The sequence below is a fragment of the Babylonia areolata genome, chromosome 23, assembly GCF_041734735.1.
Source record: "Babylonia areolata isolate BAREFJ2019XMU chromosome 23, ASM4173473v1, whole genome shotgun sequence".
NCBI lineage: Eukaryota > Metazoa > Mollusca > Gastropoda > Neogastropoda > Buccinidae > Babylonia > Babylonia areolata.
Window position 1 is genome coordinate 16,562,950 of NC_134898.1, and position 20,206 is coordinate 16,583,155.

At 41.0% G+C, this 20,206-nt stretch overlaps 1 protein-coding gene across 1 annotated transcript in view; it reads left to right on the forward strand.

Moving 5' to 3' along the window:
* Positions 1 to 945, forward strand: part of LOC143298298 (DNA polymerase theta-like) — a 75,376-nt gene extending 74,431 nt beyond the window's left edge. Inside the window, exon 30 of the mRNA XM_076611116.1 lies at positions 663 to 945. Within this exon, the coding sequence (XP_076467231.1) occupies positions 663 to 862 (200 nt within the window). The 3' untranslated portion in view covers positions 863 to 945. The remainder of the gene's footprint in view (positions 1 to 662) is intronic.
* Positions 946 to 20,206: the final 19,261 nt, after the last annotated feature.

The window sequence follows — 20,206 nt, forward strand, 5'->3', positions numbered from 1 at the left end:
CAAGGCTATAATACAACACATTATGTGCAGTTTTGGCCTCGTGGTAACATGTCCGCCTACAAAGCGAGAGAATATGAGTGCATTGGTTCGAGTCCTACGGTCGCCGATATTTTCACCCCCTCCACTAGACCTGAACTGGTGGTCTGGACACTAGTCATTCAGATGAGATGATAAACCGAGGTCCCATGTGCAGCATGCATAAGTGCATGTAAAAAAAAAAAAACCCTACGTCAACAAAAGGGTTGTCCCTGACAAAATTCTGTAGAATAATCCAATTTGATAGGAAACCAAACAAAAATTGCAGGCACGCAAAAAAAAAAAAAAAAAAGGATGGCGCTGTCAGTGTAGCGCTCGCCTTGAGGAGAGCAGCCCGAATTTCACTCAGAGAAATCTGTTGTGACAAAAAAGAGTAATACATTATACAGTACAATACAATGCAACACATTTACAGTACCTAAAGAGAGTAATACAATACAATACAATGCAACACATTTACAGTACCTAAAGAGAGTAATACAGTACAATACAATACAATGCAACACATTTACAGTACCTAAAGAGAGTAATACAGTACAATACAATACATTGCAACACATTTACAATACCTTCCTTTATATATATATATATATATATATATATATATATATATATATAATGGGCAGAGGCTGACCATCCCCGAGGCGCCTTCTTGGTGCTGCAGCTTCATGATGAGCTGATCTATGAGGCCTCTGGCAGTGACGTTCAGCAGGTAGCTGCCATCGTCAAACGGCTCATGGAGACCACCACCCCCCTCTCCGTACGCCTGCCGGTCAAGGTCAAGGTGGGGCCCAGCTGGGGTCGTTTGCATGATATGGAACTGTGATATTTTCTGGTGTGTTTTTTGTTGTTTTTGTTTTGTTGTTGTTCTCTCTCTTTTCTTTAATCTGTTTTATGTCTTGCCATGATTGACAGTGAGGAACATATTTTAGGGAGTGTGAGTGATTTCGGGGGGGGGGGGGGGGTTGTTTTGTTTTTGTTTTTTTCCCTTTTTTTAGTGCTTTGATTTGTTTCTGTACAAGATTTAACACTATATGAATACGTTAAGTAGCAGTAGTAGTATGTATCCAGCAGCACTGATGCTGGCATGTATGAGATGAGTTTTCTTTTTTTTTCTTTTTCTTTTAACCATATTAGTGGATAGCATTGTACTTGCTGCTTTGTGAGATGTGTAACTATTTTTAGAAGTAGGTTATTTAAGTAAAGAAAGTGGACTTTGTCTTTGATACAGTCATTGATTGTATTCATTGTATGTATTCATTGTATGTATTTAATTAAAACACTAACATTATGGTTTCCTCAAATGAAATGCTGTTGCACATTTTGAAATTGTTTTTATGGGGGTCATTCATGACTCTGTTGGGATTGTGTGTCTTTGATACAATCATTGATCGTATTCAGTGTATGTGTTTTAACTTATACACTAACATTATAATTTCCTCAAATGAAATGCTGTTGCACATTTTGAAATTGTTTTTATGGGGGTCATTCATGAGTCTGTTGGGATTGTATGTATTATACTGAATCAAATTATAAGCAATTACATCATTCTGAATGAAATTCTATGCAGATGATGTCACTTTGTGCTAAATGAAATTATGTACACTGGTAATGTTTTGATTGAGTGAAATTTATACAGTGATTAGTGTTTAACTGAATGAACTTCTTATATAGTGATTTCATTAAAAAAAAAGAAATTTCTATAGGTATATTTTTTTTGCATGAAAAGTATGGTTTCTTAGTCATACACTTTGAAGTGCAATGTTTGAATATTTTGCCGTGTGTGTGCTGTGTGTGTGCGTGCAATAAATCAAAAGTATCTTCCACAAGCACTTTTCGTGACATTCTTGAAGTGAACATCTAACTTATCTGAGCTCTGTTACTGCTCAAGATAACCTACTGTTCTAAGAAATGGCCACATTGTAGTAATGATGCATGTACTTCTGGTTTGTCTCTGGTGTTGTTGTAGTTTTGGGGTTTTATTTATGCTTCATTTCCCCCTTATCCCATGATTAAACGAAAGAAAAAGAAATTATGTTCTAATATACTGCAGAATAACAACAGTACTAATGCACCTGGCTATGTCGTGATGCTGACGTTGTCCAAAAATAAAAAGTATGTGCAAGGTATATTATTATGATATGGAGTGATGGCCTAGAGGTAACGCATCCGCCTAGGAAGCGAGAGAATCTGAGCACGCTGCTTCGAATCACGGCTCTGCCGCCAATATTTTCTCCCCCTCCACTAGACCTTGAATGGTGGTCTGGACGCTAGTCATTCGGATGAGATGATAAACTCAGGTCCCGTGTGCAGCATGCACTTAGCGCTCGTAAAAGAACCCATGGTAACAAAAGGGTTGTTCCTGGCAAAATTTTGTAGAAAAAATCCACTTTGATAGGAAAAACAAATAAAAACTGCATGCAGGAAAAAAATGCAAAAATATGGGTGGCGCTGTAGTGTAGCGATGCGCTTTCCCTGGGGGAGAGCATCCTGAATTTCACACAGAGAAATCTGTTGTGATAAAAAGAAATACAAATATATGTGTAGCAGAATGTACATCTGTTACATGCCGAGACCAGTTTTTTTGTGTGTGGCTTTTTTGTTGTTGTTGTTGTTGTTGTTGTCTTTTTTCTTTGCTACTGTAGTTTGTTTTCTGTTGTTAATTGTGTTTCTGTTCTTGATCTATGTTATTACTGATTGTTTTGGTGTGTTTTTTGTTTTGTTTTTGTTTTTGTTTTTTCAACCTAGGACAACACAGATTATATCAATTCAAGACCAGAAATTTATATCCATGTTGGCAAGCAGAGTGCACACTGAAAACCATGCCTTACTATGTAAGTACTAAACAATTATGATTCCCCAAACTCCACACCTCATGTTCCTGAACTTTTTTTTTTTTTTCTTCAAAATCACCACTTGATGATATCGTCAATGACACACAGAGTTGCATTTTCTTATTCCTTTGACTCATTAGGAATATTAATGTAGCCGTGTTGTAAACTGAGTGGTATATCATAAAGGGGACGGTACAAAAGAATTTACTGAATTAAAGGATAGAAAAGATCCCCGCACAGGCCAGGAACATGCAGAGGCCAATCAGAAAAAGGCTTTTTCTTTTGTTTTATTTACAATAGGTATGAGAAGATAAGAAGAGATAAGACAGTGCAGTAGAATATTAGGCAGCTGACTGTGTGTGCGACACGCTTGATGTGTGCTTGAGAGCGGCACCTCGGAAAGTGACCGGCCGACACGCAACAGTTTACAGTTCAAATTTGAATATTAATAGCCTTATGCCACAGGAGTTACCTCCTCATGTCAATGGTTGGACACCATCACTACAGTTTCACTGCAGCGAAACTGTTGTCTGCTTTACGGCATGTGCTGTGAGTTGAACTACAGTTAGTAGCTAGCTGAGCACTTGGCTACATTAATTCTTTGACACAATGAATTCTATTTTGTGACATGAATAATGTTAATTCTTGACAAAATGAATTCTGTTCTTCACAATTACTATCAGTTCTTGACATAATGAATTCTATTCTTAACATGAATAATGTCAATTCACTCATCTGATATCATTGTGAAACTTTGGACATTGCCTGATGTACAAAAAAAAAAAAAAAAAAAATCCGGAAATATATGCCTCATGTATTGTACAGCGTATCATAGGTGGTGTTTTTGTGTGTGTGGTTTTTATCATGTATTTTTTCATGATCATGGAACATGTTCGGAAATTTTTTTTATTTTATTTAGTATATGAACTTAGATATAATAGAATATGTGTGAGTGGATATGAATGATGATGGGTATGTTACTATATATAATACTGCAAATGAAATAAATCTTTGTACAAACCATCTTTGCTTTGTGTGGTTTTGTTGTCATGGAATTAGAACATGCGCTATGAAAGCTGAAATGTTTAGTTTTCTTATTGCATGCACACACATACAACCCCCCACCCCCACCCCCTCACCCACCTCACACTCACTGAATAAAACTCTACATTGCAGTTGAGGAACTGCTCCTTGATTTAACGTGATGACGAGTCACATGGGTGATCAAGGTGATCAAACGATGTGTCACACACACTGATCACGCCCTCTGTGAACACATCGATTGATCACATGAGCATGTCACGAAACCATACAGACCCTTTCCAAAGAGATCATTGGCTGTGTATGAAGCCATGTGTGTGTGACCATGGATGCAGTTTGGAGTTGTCTGTGTCTTATTTCAATCAAGAACTCTTTTTTTTTCTTTTTCTTTTTTGTTGTTGTTGTTATAATGACTACCAAGTTAAACTGATCTCTCAGTCAAAGAAGGCCACTCACTTGTGTAGCTTTTTCTTTGTTGTTGTTGGTTGTTGTTTTTTGTTGTTGTTTTTTTTGGGTTTTTTTTGTTGTTGTTGTTGTTGTTTTTAAGGATCTTCCGTCTTTATCAAAGAGATAACAATCATCACCACTGTCATCATAAACAATTTTATACTCCAGAACAAGAGATTTGGTGATATATATATATATATATATATATATATGTGTGTGTGTGTGTGTGTGTGTGAAATCTTTTTTTTTTTTTTTCTTTTTTCTGATAACTTACTTTTGTATTTCATATGATCTTTTAATATCTCTAAAGCGTTTGTGACACAGTCAATGAGTCATACACACTATGTATCAGGTGTGATTGTAACAGGCAAAACTGGCATCCGTGACAATGATAAGATATAAGACCTCTTGTAACAGCACAAAAGAGCACATGTTGTTGTGCTACCAGAGATACGTCATAAAAGTGATCCTGAATCCCCGCTTGACTCGGGCACAACTTCTGAATCCTATGCTCACAGTGTGTATGTGTGTGTGTGTGTGCATGTGCGTGTGTGTGTGTATGTGGAAGCACACACTCAGATGATCCTGAAACAAGAAAAACAAACATCCCCTCAAAACCAGCAAAATTTCCAAGTACAGATATGATGATACACACACCAGCCAATTAATCATTTTACATGTATTTCAACTGATTAGATTATTCGCAATAAGATTGTTTAAATATCTCTTATGTAATAAAGACACTGACATTACTAAAACCTACCAAATTAACTTTTTACTTCAATGAATAAGTGGCAACATTTTTTTTTCTTTCTTCAGTTCGTTTTACCAATGCTAATTTGTATAGTTTAAATTAGTTGCAGCCACATTTAAGTCACGGAAGCTTTGCACTTTTTGTCAATTCTCGTGGTCTTTTATAGATATTTCATTTTAGATGCATGAATCATGTTTGCTAGACGCTTGTTATTTCGTGTGGCTTTGTTCCTTTGGAACTTGCCGTTCAATAGTTGCCTTATAATTATCACTAATGAAGTGAAAATATTTCTTTTCACTTTAACTTCACACACGCATTCACACACATACACACATACATACACACGCGCACACACTCACACACACACACACACACGCACGCACCCACGCGCGCACACACACACACACACACATTCTCTCACTCTCACACACACAATTCATGAACATAAATGGCAGGGATAATATAGATACGAATCATTCAATCATTATCAGGCTACAATTAACTCTTCAAGAAGAGCGCTACATGGACATACAAGCAGCACATCAGAGCCATACCAAAATGTTAAACACATGTATTAACGGTCACGTCAAAAGAAACTGAAGAACAGAGAGAGAGGTTATAACTGGCTAGTTTAAAGATGAAAAATAATTATATAAAACAACAAAACCGTTACATGTTACTGTTTCAAGAAACAAACAAACGCACAAACATTGGACTGTCTATTTACCCACGTGAAATATGAGTTTGTTTCGTTTCCCTTTGTGACTGACTGATTGTGATGAAACGGGAGGGGGGGGGGACAAAACAACAAAAAACATAGCATCATCCCGTTAGATTAAAACCCCTTCAGTGCCAAGGGGAAAACAGCAGAAAGTAGTGTTTCAGGCCATAAAAAAACATCTAAAACAATAAGCCTAAAACTGAGAAAATGGTCTGGAGATATACCACTCTAAACCAGCTATGTGAATTTTCAGCCTTCCAGAGCTTATTTCCCTTTTTCTGGTGACGTCATCAGTGACGTCACTATGCACGTACGTAGTACGTTTACGGCAGTCAAGGAGTTTTTAATTAATGTGTGTGAAGCATGCAGACATTCTCCGTCAACTTAAGACATCTGTATACATATCTGGACACACGAATGCTGCCGTGTGTCGCACAAAATTATACAGATGCTTGTGGCTCTTTGGCCATTCTTTTCTGATGTATGTAAATACCTATAATTATGTGCAACCAGCCTCTCAGTTGTATCAAACATCTGCTGATCGACTGCTGAGTTCCGCATGATATCACTTACACACACATGTTGCAGTTAGCTCCACAAAAACCGTGTTCTTGGACTGTGGAGTGATGGCCATGAGGTAACGCGTCCGCCTTGGAAGCGAGAGAATCTGAGCGCGCTGGTTAGAATCACGGCTCAGCCACCGATATTTTCTCCCCCTCCACAAGACCTTGAGTGCAACCAGCCTCTTCGCAGTTTATATCAAACATCTGCTGGTCGACTTCTGAGTTCCGCATGATGTCATACACACACACACATGTTGCAGTTAGCTCCACGAAAACCGTGTTCTTGGATTAAAAAAAAATAATAAATAAAAAAAAAAAAAAAATTCCTTCAGTTCCCAAAGGAAATAAACATTTTCATCTTGACTGAAATTTCAAGGTAGACAGAAGGAGATGAAGGTGGTTTTTGGTATTTTCAATGTTATTTTTTATAGATCTCTTGACATTGTTCTGGTTTCTGTTCGACTTGTTTTAAGAGCTGACAGGTGTCCGACCTGAAGCGTCCTCTCTGCGGTAGTGCTGGGCCATTAGCAACGTGGTTTTGATTTAATGCTCATTCATTTAGGTGTGTATAGCCTGTCTCAGAATCCGGTTATCAGGTGAGCAGCGATTTGAAAGATGTGATTATTAAGCGATGGTGTTGGATGCTGGATGTGCATTAAAAGAGAAAAAAAAAATTTAAGTTTGCGCATGACTCGATACTATTACTGTATTTGCTGAGCAAATTGTCAATGCCCCGCGCTTTAGGAATTTTATGATTAATACTATTACTTTTTATTCAGATAAAATCAATGCGTATGAGCGCTTAACTTAATGTGTGTGTGTGTGTGTGTGTGTGTGTGTGTGTGTGTGTGTGTGTGTGTGTGTGATCCTGATCAAGCTTTCTCAGACGTAACCTGAGGAATTGCCCCCCAGAAAGCCGCCGAATGGTATATATTTCACTTGAACGTTCAACGCTGTAACTTATATGGAGCAGTAGTCTGGGACCCCCACCTCAAAAAAGGACATCGAAAGGCTTGAGAGAGTCCAACACCAGGCCGCCAGATTCATGACCAGGGACTACAGATCAAGGGATCCAGGCTGCATGACACAAATGCTACAAAATCAAAATTTACCACCTTCAGAGGATCGTCGTAAAACCATACAAATTACTACAATGTTTCGGATTGTTGACAATCAAATACCGGCCTTACCACCAGGAAAGTTCTTGACACCTGCAAGCTAGACCAGCAGAAGATCCAAGCCTACATCTTATAAAGACCTTGATATAGACAGTATAGTAGGAAGAAGAACTTTCAACAACAGCAAGGGTTATGTCATTCCATTCTCCAGGACAGATCAGCCACAGAACTCATTCTTTGTGAAGACAATAGCGGAATGGATCATCAGGAGGAAGGAGTTTTGAGTGCAGGGGACGACCGCAGCATTCATGGCGGCCATCAAAAGACCCCTGCCAACTAGTTTCCCATCAATAACAGTAGCAGTGGTAGTAGCTTTTTTTTTTCTTCTTCTTCTTTTCTTTATTTAAAAAAAAAAATTTATGCGCTCTCCCAAGTTCCATTGCGACGATGGCTATAATGGCCCCTGCGACGTATAGATCTTGACCCTGTGTGTGTGTGTGTGTGTGTGTGTGTGTAAAAACAAATCATTTTCTTGAACTGTAAATTTGTATCATTCCATTGTGAAATAATGCAATTCTCCAGTCACAGGATACAAACATCACAGCAAAGATGAATCTATGATCCATGTGGCATGATACGAGATCTACAAATTTTGACTATAAGGTAATTTGTTTTAACTAGGGTAAGTGGGCCAGATTGCGAACAGTGTGTAATTGCGAACGGTTCGTGTACCGCACCACTTCGAAACGTTCTCACCACACACACTTCACAATTCAATGTCTACCTTATTGAATATCCATTTCCAAGAACCAGTCAAACATCAGCTATTTCTGGCTGTTTCCTCTCTCTTTCTTCTCTTCGCGCACCACTGCCGACCAAGGTCGCAAACGTGCTCTCAAAATACTAAAATCAAGGGAAGCAAATTGTGGGACCGGAACTTTGACGCAGTTTGAAATAGCTGATTTGATTGGTTATTGCTGAATGAATTGTGCATCACCAGTGCTGGGAGAATTTAAGAAAGCATGCTGGTGACAGATCCCAGAACGTCAGTTTGACAGGAATCTCCGAAACAGTGTCGTTTGCAAGAAGACCCAAAGATATTTTGACTGAGTCTATTTGCGATGGATGCTGTACAGTTACTGAGCGCTCTCAAAAGGGTATGTTTGTGTGTGGTGTATAGTGTGTGTGTGTTCAAAAATGTGTGTTTGTGTGCAAGTGTGATCAAAACCAACAATACTACAGTCTGGTGCGATGTTCTAATAATATGTTATGTCAAATGAGTTCAAGACCGGTACTGTTTTAATTGTCTACTTTTACACCTACCCAAACACATCGATCGCAATTAGATGGCCCGTTCACATTTTCCCTCAAGCACGTGTACCCTGTTGTTTCAACCGTTGAAAAGAAGGAGAAGATGAAGTTTTCGCATGTAAACCAACCAGAGAAAGCCCTTTAAATTTTAAAAAAAAAAAAAAGACAAAACAAAACAAAACAAAAAACCCCAAACAAACAAACAAACAAAACCCCCAGAAAAGCTACATTTGACTATCGTACAACCTGTTATCTGCACAAAACACACGTTGAGCTGGTCGCTTTGATTGGATCGTTCGCAACCAGGCCTACCTATACCCTATAGGCTTACCCGAAGGAAAATAATGACAAGTGAATATTAGAAGAAAAACTTTTTTTTTTTCAAAATGTTATTTTTTATTATGATCTAAACATTAATATGATATCATTTCGGTATGTACACTAAATCCGGAAATAATTCATAATATTTGTATAGATTAAAAAATTTTTAAGTATCTGTTTTAAATCGGCTGTGAATCGCAAACACCATCCGATTCAGTTCACATTAAAATACTTCTGATTCTATAAGCCATGGTGGTTCAGATTTTCTTCCTGATGTGATTTGTACAAAACGCTTTATACTTCTCAAAAACAGTTATGTGTGGCAGATGACACGATGTCAACCGAATATTTTTTCATTGATATAGGTTTATACTCTTGTCTTAACCAACAGAAAAAAACCCAACAAAAAACACAAGATGCATACTGATTTCTCCACAAAATTAATTCTATGAGTCATTGTGGAATAAGCGATATATATCTTTTTTTTATTTCCTGCAAATTATATACACATCTCATACCCCAAATTAGAACAAGCAAACAAAGAAACAAAGCAACAAAACATCAACATTGGGATGAAAAGTTCTACAGTAATTCCAAGATAATATTTACTTTTTAGCTGTGTAATGAACTATGCTGGTGCTGTGCTCGATGCTCATTTTTTTCCTTTTTTTTTAACGCGCGCGCGCGCACGCACACACACACACACACACACACACACACACACACACACACACACACACACACACACACAACACAAACACACGCATACAAACCTGCGTGTGTGGTAACATACACACACACACGCTCGCACGCACACACACACACACACACACACACACACACACACACACACACACCTCGTGCACAGGCACAATACCCGCGTGCGCAGGCACATAAGCCTACGCACACACACACACACACACACACACACACACACACACACGCACGCACACACGCACGCACACACGCACGCATGAACACACACACGCGCGCCGCAAACAGACACGCACGCACTCACATGCACCACACACACACACACACACACACACACACACACACACACTACAGCACAACACACGCACATGATACACATGAATCCACCACCGCACCCATACTTCCACCCTGCCATGTACCATTATCTGTTGATGACTGTTCTTAATCATGACTGAACGGAAAAGTTAATGAGTTCCTCAGTTGTGTGCAATCCTTGGGTTTTAAACACACATACACACACACACACACACACACACACACACACACACACACACACACACATATATATATATATATAGATATATATAGATAGATAGATAGATAGATATGTCTCTGTGTGTGTGTGTGTGTGTGTGTGTGTGTGTGTGTGTGTTTGATAAAATATAAAGGTATGAGAAAGAAACTCGGCTGCATATTTAGCAATAACTCGGCTGCATATTTAGCAAGAGAGATCAATTGTCAGTAGGTATACACCACGTTCTAATTCTGCATTTGTTGAAGGCAAATACCGCTTGGTGTGATTTTATAGTATTGTATTACTTTTTGTCATAACAGATTTCTATGTGTGAAAATCGAGTTGCTCTTTCCGTGGACGGCATGTCGCCATAGCACAGCGCTGCCCATGTTTTCTTCCTTTGTTAATCTGCTTAGGTATAGGCTTACTTGAGAATAGATGTTAAGGTTTTCACCGTGATAAAAAAGCGTGAGAAAAAAAAAACGGTTTAGGTGTATCTTTATGTTTATTATTAGAAATCTAGCAAAATGGATACCTTCCTATGTTAAGAATCATGAACTGTGTTCCCTGTACCATAAGCGTAATTAACTTGATAGAGGTTTAAATTGTCTTGTTCTCATTTGCATGGCCAAATTCACTTTTGACTTATTTGTATGGTTATACAGCTCTAATTGATTATAATTATTCAAGCTCTCAGTCCACTGCTACTACCTTGTTTCGTCCACGATCGTTCAGGCGTTATCAGAAAGGGGAAAAAATGCAGTCACAAATTAGTTTAACTCACTCAGTACGGCCAGTCCTCTCTTCTCCTCTACACAGACCCCTCGGATGTCCATTGGGTGTCTGAATGACCCAATCTTTAGCTTCCGTCGTCAGAATTGTGGTATTCTTTGTCAACATTCACGTCTTCAGTATAAGAGCCTTCCGCTTGCAATATTTTGATGATGGTAATTGGGGTGAAACGCTGTTAACGTCGTCTCTTTTGCTGTTCGTATGGAAAGAGTTAAATTGAAGGAATCTATCGACAATACTTATTTCGCATCACATAGTCATGGCCGTGACATTGCTTTTTACTGCCACAGACAGTTGTACTGTTTCAGTTCCTTCGTGCTTCATCTTCAAATCAAATCATTTACAACACTGAAAGTTAATTAAAACACTCTACATCTGTATCCCCTTTCTAGGTGGAAATATCTGTATCTCTTCCTGACGATACACAGAAGAAGAAAAAAATAACATTTGTCGTGCATTTAGATCCCCTCTCTAGGTGGAAATATCTATATCTCTTCCTAACGATACACAGAAGAAGAAACAATAACATTTGTCGAGCATTTAGATGCCCTTTCTAGGTGGAAATATCTATATCTCTTCCTAACGATACACAGAAGAAGAAACAGTAACATTTGTCGAGCATTTTCTTTCAGTGCACGAAGAAAACAGCAGTCGTTGGCCAAGTTCCTCACGATCATGTCCAACCTCACAGCTGCTTTCGATGTTTCCACTACCACCTCTGAACCCGTGGACTTAAGCGAATCCCCGTTGTTGAAAGCCAGATACTGGATACGTCTGACTGTCGTGCCCGTCATCATGGTGCTCAGCGTGTTTGGCAACGTCATGACTGTTGTCATCGTTCGTCGGTTACAGGCCAGCCGGTCCATTTACGATCACTACTTCCTGTGCCTGGCTATGTCCGATCTGTGTGTGACCATCTCCGGACCGCTGACCGTCTGGCTTAGTACAGTGGGTGACTACTCGGTGACAGCTTATCATGACATCGTTTGTAAGCTGCACGACTTCGGGTTTGGTGCAGGGGCCTGCATCTCCTCCTGGATCGTGCTGGTGATGGTCGCACACAGAGCTCTCTCCGTGGTCTGGCCTCACCGGGTGAATACCGTGTGTACAGCGAAAAGATCATGGGCCGTTGTATTAATCGTTGTTATTGTTTTCAGCCTGGCCTATTCTCATGGTCTGTACGGACGAGTGGTGCAAGGCGATATTTGTGGCTTCGAGGAAGATTATCTTGTGTTTTTGCTCAACGTTTGGTTGAACATTGACATATTCATCGCCTCTCTTATTCCTTTCATTGGTTTGATGATCAGTAACTGCGTGCTTGTCGTCAAACTAAGAACCTCAGTGAAGGAAGCAGGTGACCAGTTTTCTGCCGGTGATGAACAGAAAAGCAAGAGAGAGAAAAAAGTGAACTCCATCACCCTGACTGCTCTACTGGTGTCAGTGTCTTTCATTGTCCTCACAATGCCTCTTGCTGTGTGGAACACCGTGAAATTCAGCGCTATACGATCCACTAAACAGTTGTCCGACGACGAAAAAGTCTTTGAGTATTTTTTTCAGGATTTCTTGTATTGTATCTTATATATCAATTTCGCTGCCAACTTTTACCTGTACTGCCTCACAGGACAGAGGTTCAGAAACGAGTTTATGAAGGCCATGTCTGAGTTTGCCGGTTGCATCAGATGTTCAAAGCCATAGGCAAAGTGGTCAAGGTCTTTATCACATGTTCACCTACTGTACACAGCACAGTATAAAAACATTCAGCTTTAATGGTAATGTATTCACCTGGAAGTAGTCTGATTGATGCACTGGTGTATAATGAACGCAGGATTGAGATAGTCTTGAGACTAAAGCATCCAATGACGTGAACTTGAAGGCAAAGACGAACGCTCGTTAAACTCGATTCTTCATGATTAAGTGTAACTATTCTTAATGGTGCCTCAACCGAAAATACAAACCTTTTACGAAGTTACTTTCTATCAATTACCTACTACGGTTATCTGGTTGATTTTTTTTTTTTTTAATTAACAGTGCTTTCTCTGTCGATGCAACAGTCTCTCTAGTCAATGTATCCATCTCTGTGCATTTCTGTTTTTTGTTTTATATCTTGCCCTAAACCTGTGATGCTCAAACTGTGCCTGCACTACCCCTGAACTTTCCCCTTGCTGTCGCTGTGGCAAAACAGGTCTATCCCATACAGGCCTCACCACTCGCCAGCGAGCCTGCACGAGGCAATGAATGCCTTTGGATTTTGGTTTTTTTTTTTTTTTTTCATCATCCGCACTGTTTTGGTGGCATTACTCCCACGCCGCTCATACCGTATCCCCCACATCCCCTCCCTCCCCCCCCCCCACCCCCCATATCCCCGCCTGCAGCCCCCCGTTCGCCCTCCTCGCACCCCCCTTTCCCCTGCCTCAACCCCATACCCACACACCATGTAACCCTCTCCCCAGACCCCCCACCCCCCCACAAGTAACCCTCACCCCATGTCCCCTATCCCCCACCCCACCCCCGAAGTAACCCCCCCCCCTCCCCCATAGGTCCCATAATCCTCCCCCTCCCCCCCAAATAACCCTCACCCCATATCCCCCCCCCCCCCCGCCCGAAGTAACCCCCCCAAACCCCCTGAGGTCCCATACTCCCTCCCCAACAAGTAACCCTCACCCCCCACCCCCGAAGTAACCCCCCCCTCCCCCATAGGTCCTATAATCCTCCCCTCCCCCCCAAATAACCCTCACCCCATATCCCCCCTCCCCGCCCCCCCCCCCCCCCCCCCCCCGCCCGAAGTAACCCCCCAAAACCCCCTGAGGTCCCATACTCCCTCCCCAACAAGTAACCCTCACCCCATGTCCCCTACCACCACCTCCCGAGAAACCCTCACCCCAGACAACCTACCCCCCAACCCGAATAACCCTCTCCCCAGGCCCAATACTCCCTCCGCCCCCACTCCCCCAAGTAACCCTCACCCAGGACAACCCCACGTAACTCTCTTCCCAAGCCCCCTGTCTCCCCCCAGCCCCCACTTTATGGCCTCCCCCCCACCCCCCAGTAATCCTCTCACAGGTTCTCCTTCACAAAGGCATGTTCAAGGTTTGTGTGTGTGCATGGATATGACTGCATTAATATGCTAAATTTTCTTTCCTGAGGGTTTGTTTTTCTGATTCAACTGGACCAAAGTTTACAGGGTTGTCGTTTGTTTGTTTGTTGTTTTTTGTTGTTGGTTTAGTTTGTTTTGTTTTTTGGGTGTTTTTTTTGTTTGTTTGTTTGTTTTTTGGTGGTTTTTTTTTGTTGTTTTTTTGTTTTTTTTGGTGTGTGTTTTCTTCCACAATATGGCTGAGCTTTGAGCACGAAAGTTAGAAATGAAATAGCAAATACACAACAAAAATGTCCCCAAATCTGGAGCACACACACACACACACACACGCGCGCGCGCGCGCGCACACACACACACATACATCACCCCTCCACACACACACACACACACACACACACACACACACACACACAAAAGTGACACAATCGACTGATCAAGCCATGCGTCTTACGCCTGTCTGCACAGTTGTCGGGGACTCGCTGGCGATCAGTTCATGTGTCACAAGACTGTCTGTGTTGTGTTCTGTGTGGGAATGGCGAGTCTGCGCCGAGGCGACAGCACTCAATGCCCTGTTTCTTTAAATCAATGAAACCACCCCAAAGTGAATCGTACAACTAGCAACCATGTATCGGCAAACGCCGTCATAACCCCCATGTGCAGTGAGTAGGGTAGGTATGGGTAATAGACCGCTGGAGAGTTCCGTGTTGACATGACTCATACAGGCGCGTCACATGATCTGTGCTCTCGAAGTTGATTGGCTCTCCGGAATTTCGAGCAACAAGGCGAACGAGAGAGGCAGAACGTGCGAAACAGAAGGCTTCTTTTTTCGATTTTGTGTGTGTGTGGGTGGGTGGGTGTGTGCTCATATTTTGTTCTTTTTTCATTGCGCATACATTGTACAGAGTTTGGTTGCAACAATGGAGGCTATCAACTGAAGAAATGGGGGACAGCGCATGTTTGCTGCTTTTGCCTTCGTCGATCGCCTTTGGCACTGCTCGCGATTTCGAGTAAAAGTTAAATGCGCATGCGCAAGATCCAAGATGGCCGCGGAACTCTCCAGCGGTCTATTGTGAACAGCGTGTAATTGCGACCGATTCGTATACCGCCCCACTTGGAAGCGTTCTCAATGGTTGCATTTCACAACTTAACGTCTGCTTCGAGCTTTTCCCAATACCTTAATACCCATTCCAAAGAACCAGTCAACATCAGCTATTTCTGGCTATTTCCGCGCTATTTTTTCTCTTCGCGCACCACTGCCGACCAAGGTTACAAACGTACTCTCAAAATCCTAAAATCAAGGGAAGCAAGTTGTAGGACTCCGACTTTGACAGAATTTAAAATAGTTTCATTTGATCGGATATGTTGAATGCGCATTACCAGTGCTGGGAGAATTTAAGAAAGCATATTAGTGACAGATCCGAACGTCAGTTTTAACAGGAATCTGCAAAATATTGTCGTTTGCAATTAGACCATAGGATATTTTGACGCGAGTCTATTTGCGAACGATGCTGTACAGTCACTGGGCACTCTCAAAAGGGTGTGTTTGTGTGCGATGTGGGGTGTGTGTGTTTGTGTGCGTGTGTAATCAAAACCAACAATACAACAGTCTAGTCGGATGTTCCAATAATATGTTATGTCTAATGACTTAAAGACCTGCTTCTGTTTTAATTGTCTACATGTACCCAAAACCATCGTTCGCCGTTACACTTGCCCGTTCGCATTTACCCTCAGGCACCCTTGCTGTTTCAAACGTCCGACAAAACGTTAGAAAGAGTGACCAGACGAACTTTTCCTGGTGCAACCAGTCGGAGAAAGCCTTCAAAAAACAAACGATCTACGTTTGACTGTCATACGACATACTATCTTTACAGTACACACGTTGAGCTGGTTGCTTCGACTGGATCGTTCGCAGTTACCCATATCTACCTTAATGCGTGGTGTGTATGCGCAACACACACACACACACACCCCACCCCCGTCACGTTGCTTTACAAATGCCGCCTAGTATTTTTCTTCTCCAAAAGTATCAAATGTATCACTGAGTTAATCATTTTGGTATGACCATCGTAATAAATTGTGAGCACAGCGCCAGATGCGTTTTCAACGTTTGCGTTATAGTTACATGAAACACGTAACATTTCATAACATTGGCAATGGGAAAAGCAGCCCCTAATTCCACATTCAGAAAAACTGGTGTTGTCAGAAAAAAGTAGAGCAATACTACAATACAATACAATACTACAATACAATACATTACAGTACAATACAATACAGTACAGTACAGTACAATACAATACAGTACAGTACAATACAATACAGTACAATACAGTACAGTACAATACAATACAATACTACAATACAATACAGTACAATACAATACAGTACAGTACAGTACAATACAATACAATACAGTACAATACAATATAGTACAATACAGTACAATACAATACAGTACAATACAATACAATACACATAAAGCTCTGTGGACATAATTATTTGACGATCGTGGACGTAGGTGATGAGGAGGCTTTGGCAGTGATAAGCATTGTCAAAACATGAACTTATCACAAATGCGTCACAGACGTTTCATATCAGCCTAATGACGCAAAGCGTGATCAGTTAATGCGTCACGGACCACACTACAATCTGCGTTAACTTCACGATCAATATTGAATCACTACATCGATCAGCAAAGTATGTGATGTATAATAATAATAATGGACTCTCCCGTCGGACCGACGGACGAGTAGGCAGGCAGGCTTATCTGTCGGTGTGTGTCCTCATATGGGAGAAGAGGTCGATTCTGGATGCGCAGCACTTCCTACAGGTTTTGCAAGGAACAACGTCTCCAGAAGTTGAGCCCAGCTTCCTTCGCTCACGCTTCTCCTTAATGGCCAGCGATCTCTTGTTTTCAAACGTCTTTATGCCACTAGAGCACAGCATCCTCCAGCGAGAGCGGTCAAGGGCATCAGTTTCCCAGGAAGCGATTTCAATGTCACAGGCTTTGATGTTTGTCTTCAAGGTGTCCTTGAAGCGCTTGCAGAGAGAGAGAGAGAGAGAGAGAGAGAGAGAGAAGAGAGAAGAAGAAGAAGAAGAAAAGAAAAAAAAAAGAAAAAACAAGCATCAATCTGTCACATAGGCCTGTTCCAAATTTTCGGAACGATCACGTTACTTCCTCAAGGAATAGGTTGGTTTACATGTTACCAGGGTCACTCTTACGTATTTTCTATATGTCACACACACACACACACTCTCTCTCTCTCTCTCACTTACTCGCATGCATACACAGTAACCCCCACCCCCACCCCCCCGCCCCGGCCTCCCCTGCCCCCTCCAACCCCCACTCGATTTTTTTCCTAACCTCGTCTAATATCATTTACAGTGAAAAGACGTTAAACTAAAGAACGAACGAGCAACATTTACGCAGCTATTATGACGCAAGCACGCCATGACGTACATTTGTGATGCAAATTCACCACTCCCAGGTTTCGCCCAGAGCCGATAAATAGATAAATAGATACACATATTTCTCTGTGTGTGTGTGTGTGTGTGTGTGTGGTTCGCATCTGGTTAAAGGAAACTTCCGTACGAAAACACCTTGAGGAGTGCCAAATTGTGTGTGTAGTAGTAGTAGTCTTCAGTTTAACGTCTTCCACTTTAAGTGATATTAGACGGGGGGGTGGGGGGGGGAAGGGGAGGGGGGTGGAGGGGGGGGGTGAGAGAGGGTGGAGGGCTGGGCGTGTGGAGGGAACGGTATTGGGCAGAGGGTGAGAAATGGTGTGTGTGTGTATGTGTGTGTGCGCATGTGTGTGTGTGTGAGGGGGTTGGTGGCGGTGTGTGTGTGGGGGGGGTGTTGCTGTTTTTTTGTTGTTTTTTTTGGTCCATGTTGCAGTATTGTTGTTGCTTTTCATTTGACATTTTGCTTGAAGGCAGCTTGTTCCTACTTGTTGTCATTGTTAAGCGACAACTAGAGGGTTGTTCCTGGCAATTAAAAAAAAAAAAATCAAAATCCACTTTTATTTTATTTTCGAAATATGTGCGTGCGTGCGTGCGTGCGTGCGTGTGTGTTTGTGTGTGTGTGTGTGTGTGTGTGTGTGTGTGTGTGTGTGTGTGTGTGTGTGTGAGTCTGAGTGTGTGTGTGTGTGTGTGTGTGTGTGTGTGTGTGTGGTCGAGGAATCAAGAATCAAAGATCAAGAAAAATGTATAATTCTTTACCCCCTGATAGGGTATGGAGGATAGATATCTAGACATTACCCGCATTTGCATTACTGAAAGTAAGTAAAAGAGAACGTTAATTAAAGTCAACCGTGCCCATTCGTTTGATTGTTTCACTCAGCAAAGGAGTATATCATCAGGTTCTGTTGTTGGTGTTGTTTTTTATAATCACTGTAAAGATTATATCAGCATTAACAGTCTATCGCAATAATTGTTATGGACTTTCCAAGTTGTTTCTACCTTTGCCCCCAAGAAAAGGAGAGACTAAGACACACCATCAACAGTGTCTTAATGTTGTTGTTTTTTTGTGTAGCGTATATGGATTTGTCCGAACGCAGTGACGCCTCCTTGGGCTACTGAAACTGTTTTGCCTGTGTCACAATAGTTTGTATTCTGTTTGACTTGGTGTTTTGTGATTAGTTGGTATTGTGTGATGACTTGTGGTTTAATTTCCTTAAGATTGTTTGTTTGTTTCTTACCCAACTGACAAAGGCTTTCATGTCAAAAACATATTTTCCGTCATTATATTGCTGGCTTCATCCCTTTGTAACTGTAAGTATATTTAACGAACAAGTTGTATTACAATCCAATGGTATGTTCCACTGAACAGAGCGAATGCGGTTACGTTTACAACAAAGCCGATGTTTTGGGGAAAATAATTCGCGACTTATAAAGTCACCATTATATTCAGTAAATGTTTAACAAGAAAAAAACATTTCTGTGTCTATTTCTTGTGAAATTTAGTTCTCACTTTTATGAATTATATACGGCCCGGCTGTTTGGTCTCGATCAGTCTTAACTTTCTCCATACGAACGGCGAAAGAGACGACGTTAACAGCGTTTCACCGCAATTACCACCATCAAAATACTGCAAGCGGAAGGCTCTTATACTGAAGAGGTGAATGTTCACAAAGAATACCACAATTCTGACGACGGAAGCTAAAGGTTGGGTCATTGAGACACCCACTGAACATCCGAGGGGTCTGTGTAGAGGAGAAGAGAGGACTGGCCGTACTGAGTGAGTTAAATTCACTTGGTCGCAAGATTTTTCGTATGATCAGAAAACTACTCTCCGAAATGTATTTACATTACTTTCTGAGAGTCGTTTTGGGCCATACATTTACAGCAAAGCTATAACAGGATCAATGAAAAGTGCGGAATCATATTCCGATTCACATTTTGTAGTTATACCGTTTAATTATGTGGAAAATGTACTTTTTGTGAAGTTCCTCTCTACCAATTATTAGTTGTATCGTCAGAGTTAGGTTTTAAATCCAGATATGAATTCAAATTAATGGTAAAATAGTTTGGGATAGATTTTTAAATGAATTCTTATGTTTTTGAGTGATAGAAGTAGTGTGTCTGCAAACTGATATATCATGAATTCAGCTATTCTGTATATCTTTGATACCTCTGTCTCCTGATTTTGCAGGCAAATAATTCTGCTCAAAGAAGGAACATATCGGGTGTCATGGGATCTCCTTGGCGGCGTCCCCTGTCTATATATATCTGTCCATCTAGATACATTTCCATTCAATACAACGTACTGTAATGTTAATAGAAAAGAAAAAAAAAGATGTAGTTCATCTTGTAATCCTTTTAAAAATCCGAAAGCAAGTATGATGCTGTGCATATGATATCGATAGAGATTTGTAGTCCCGATAGGTTTCTAGAAACATTAGTAGATAATACCATGTGTTGTTCGAAGTTTTCCTTCTGTATATCTACGTGCTA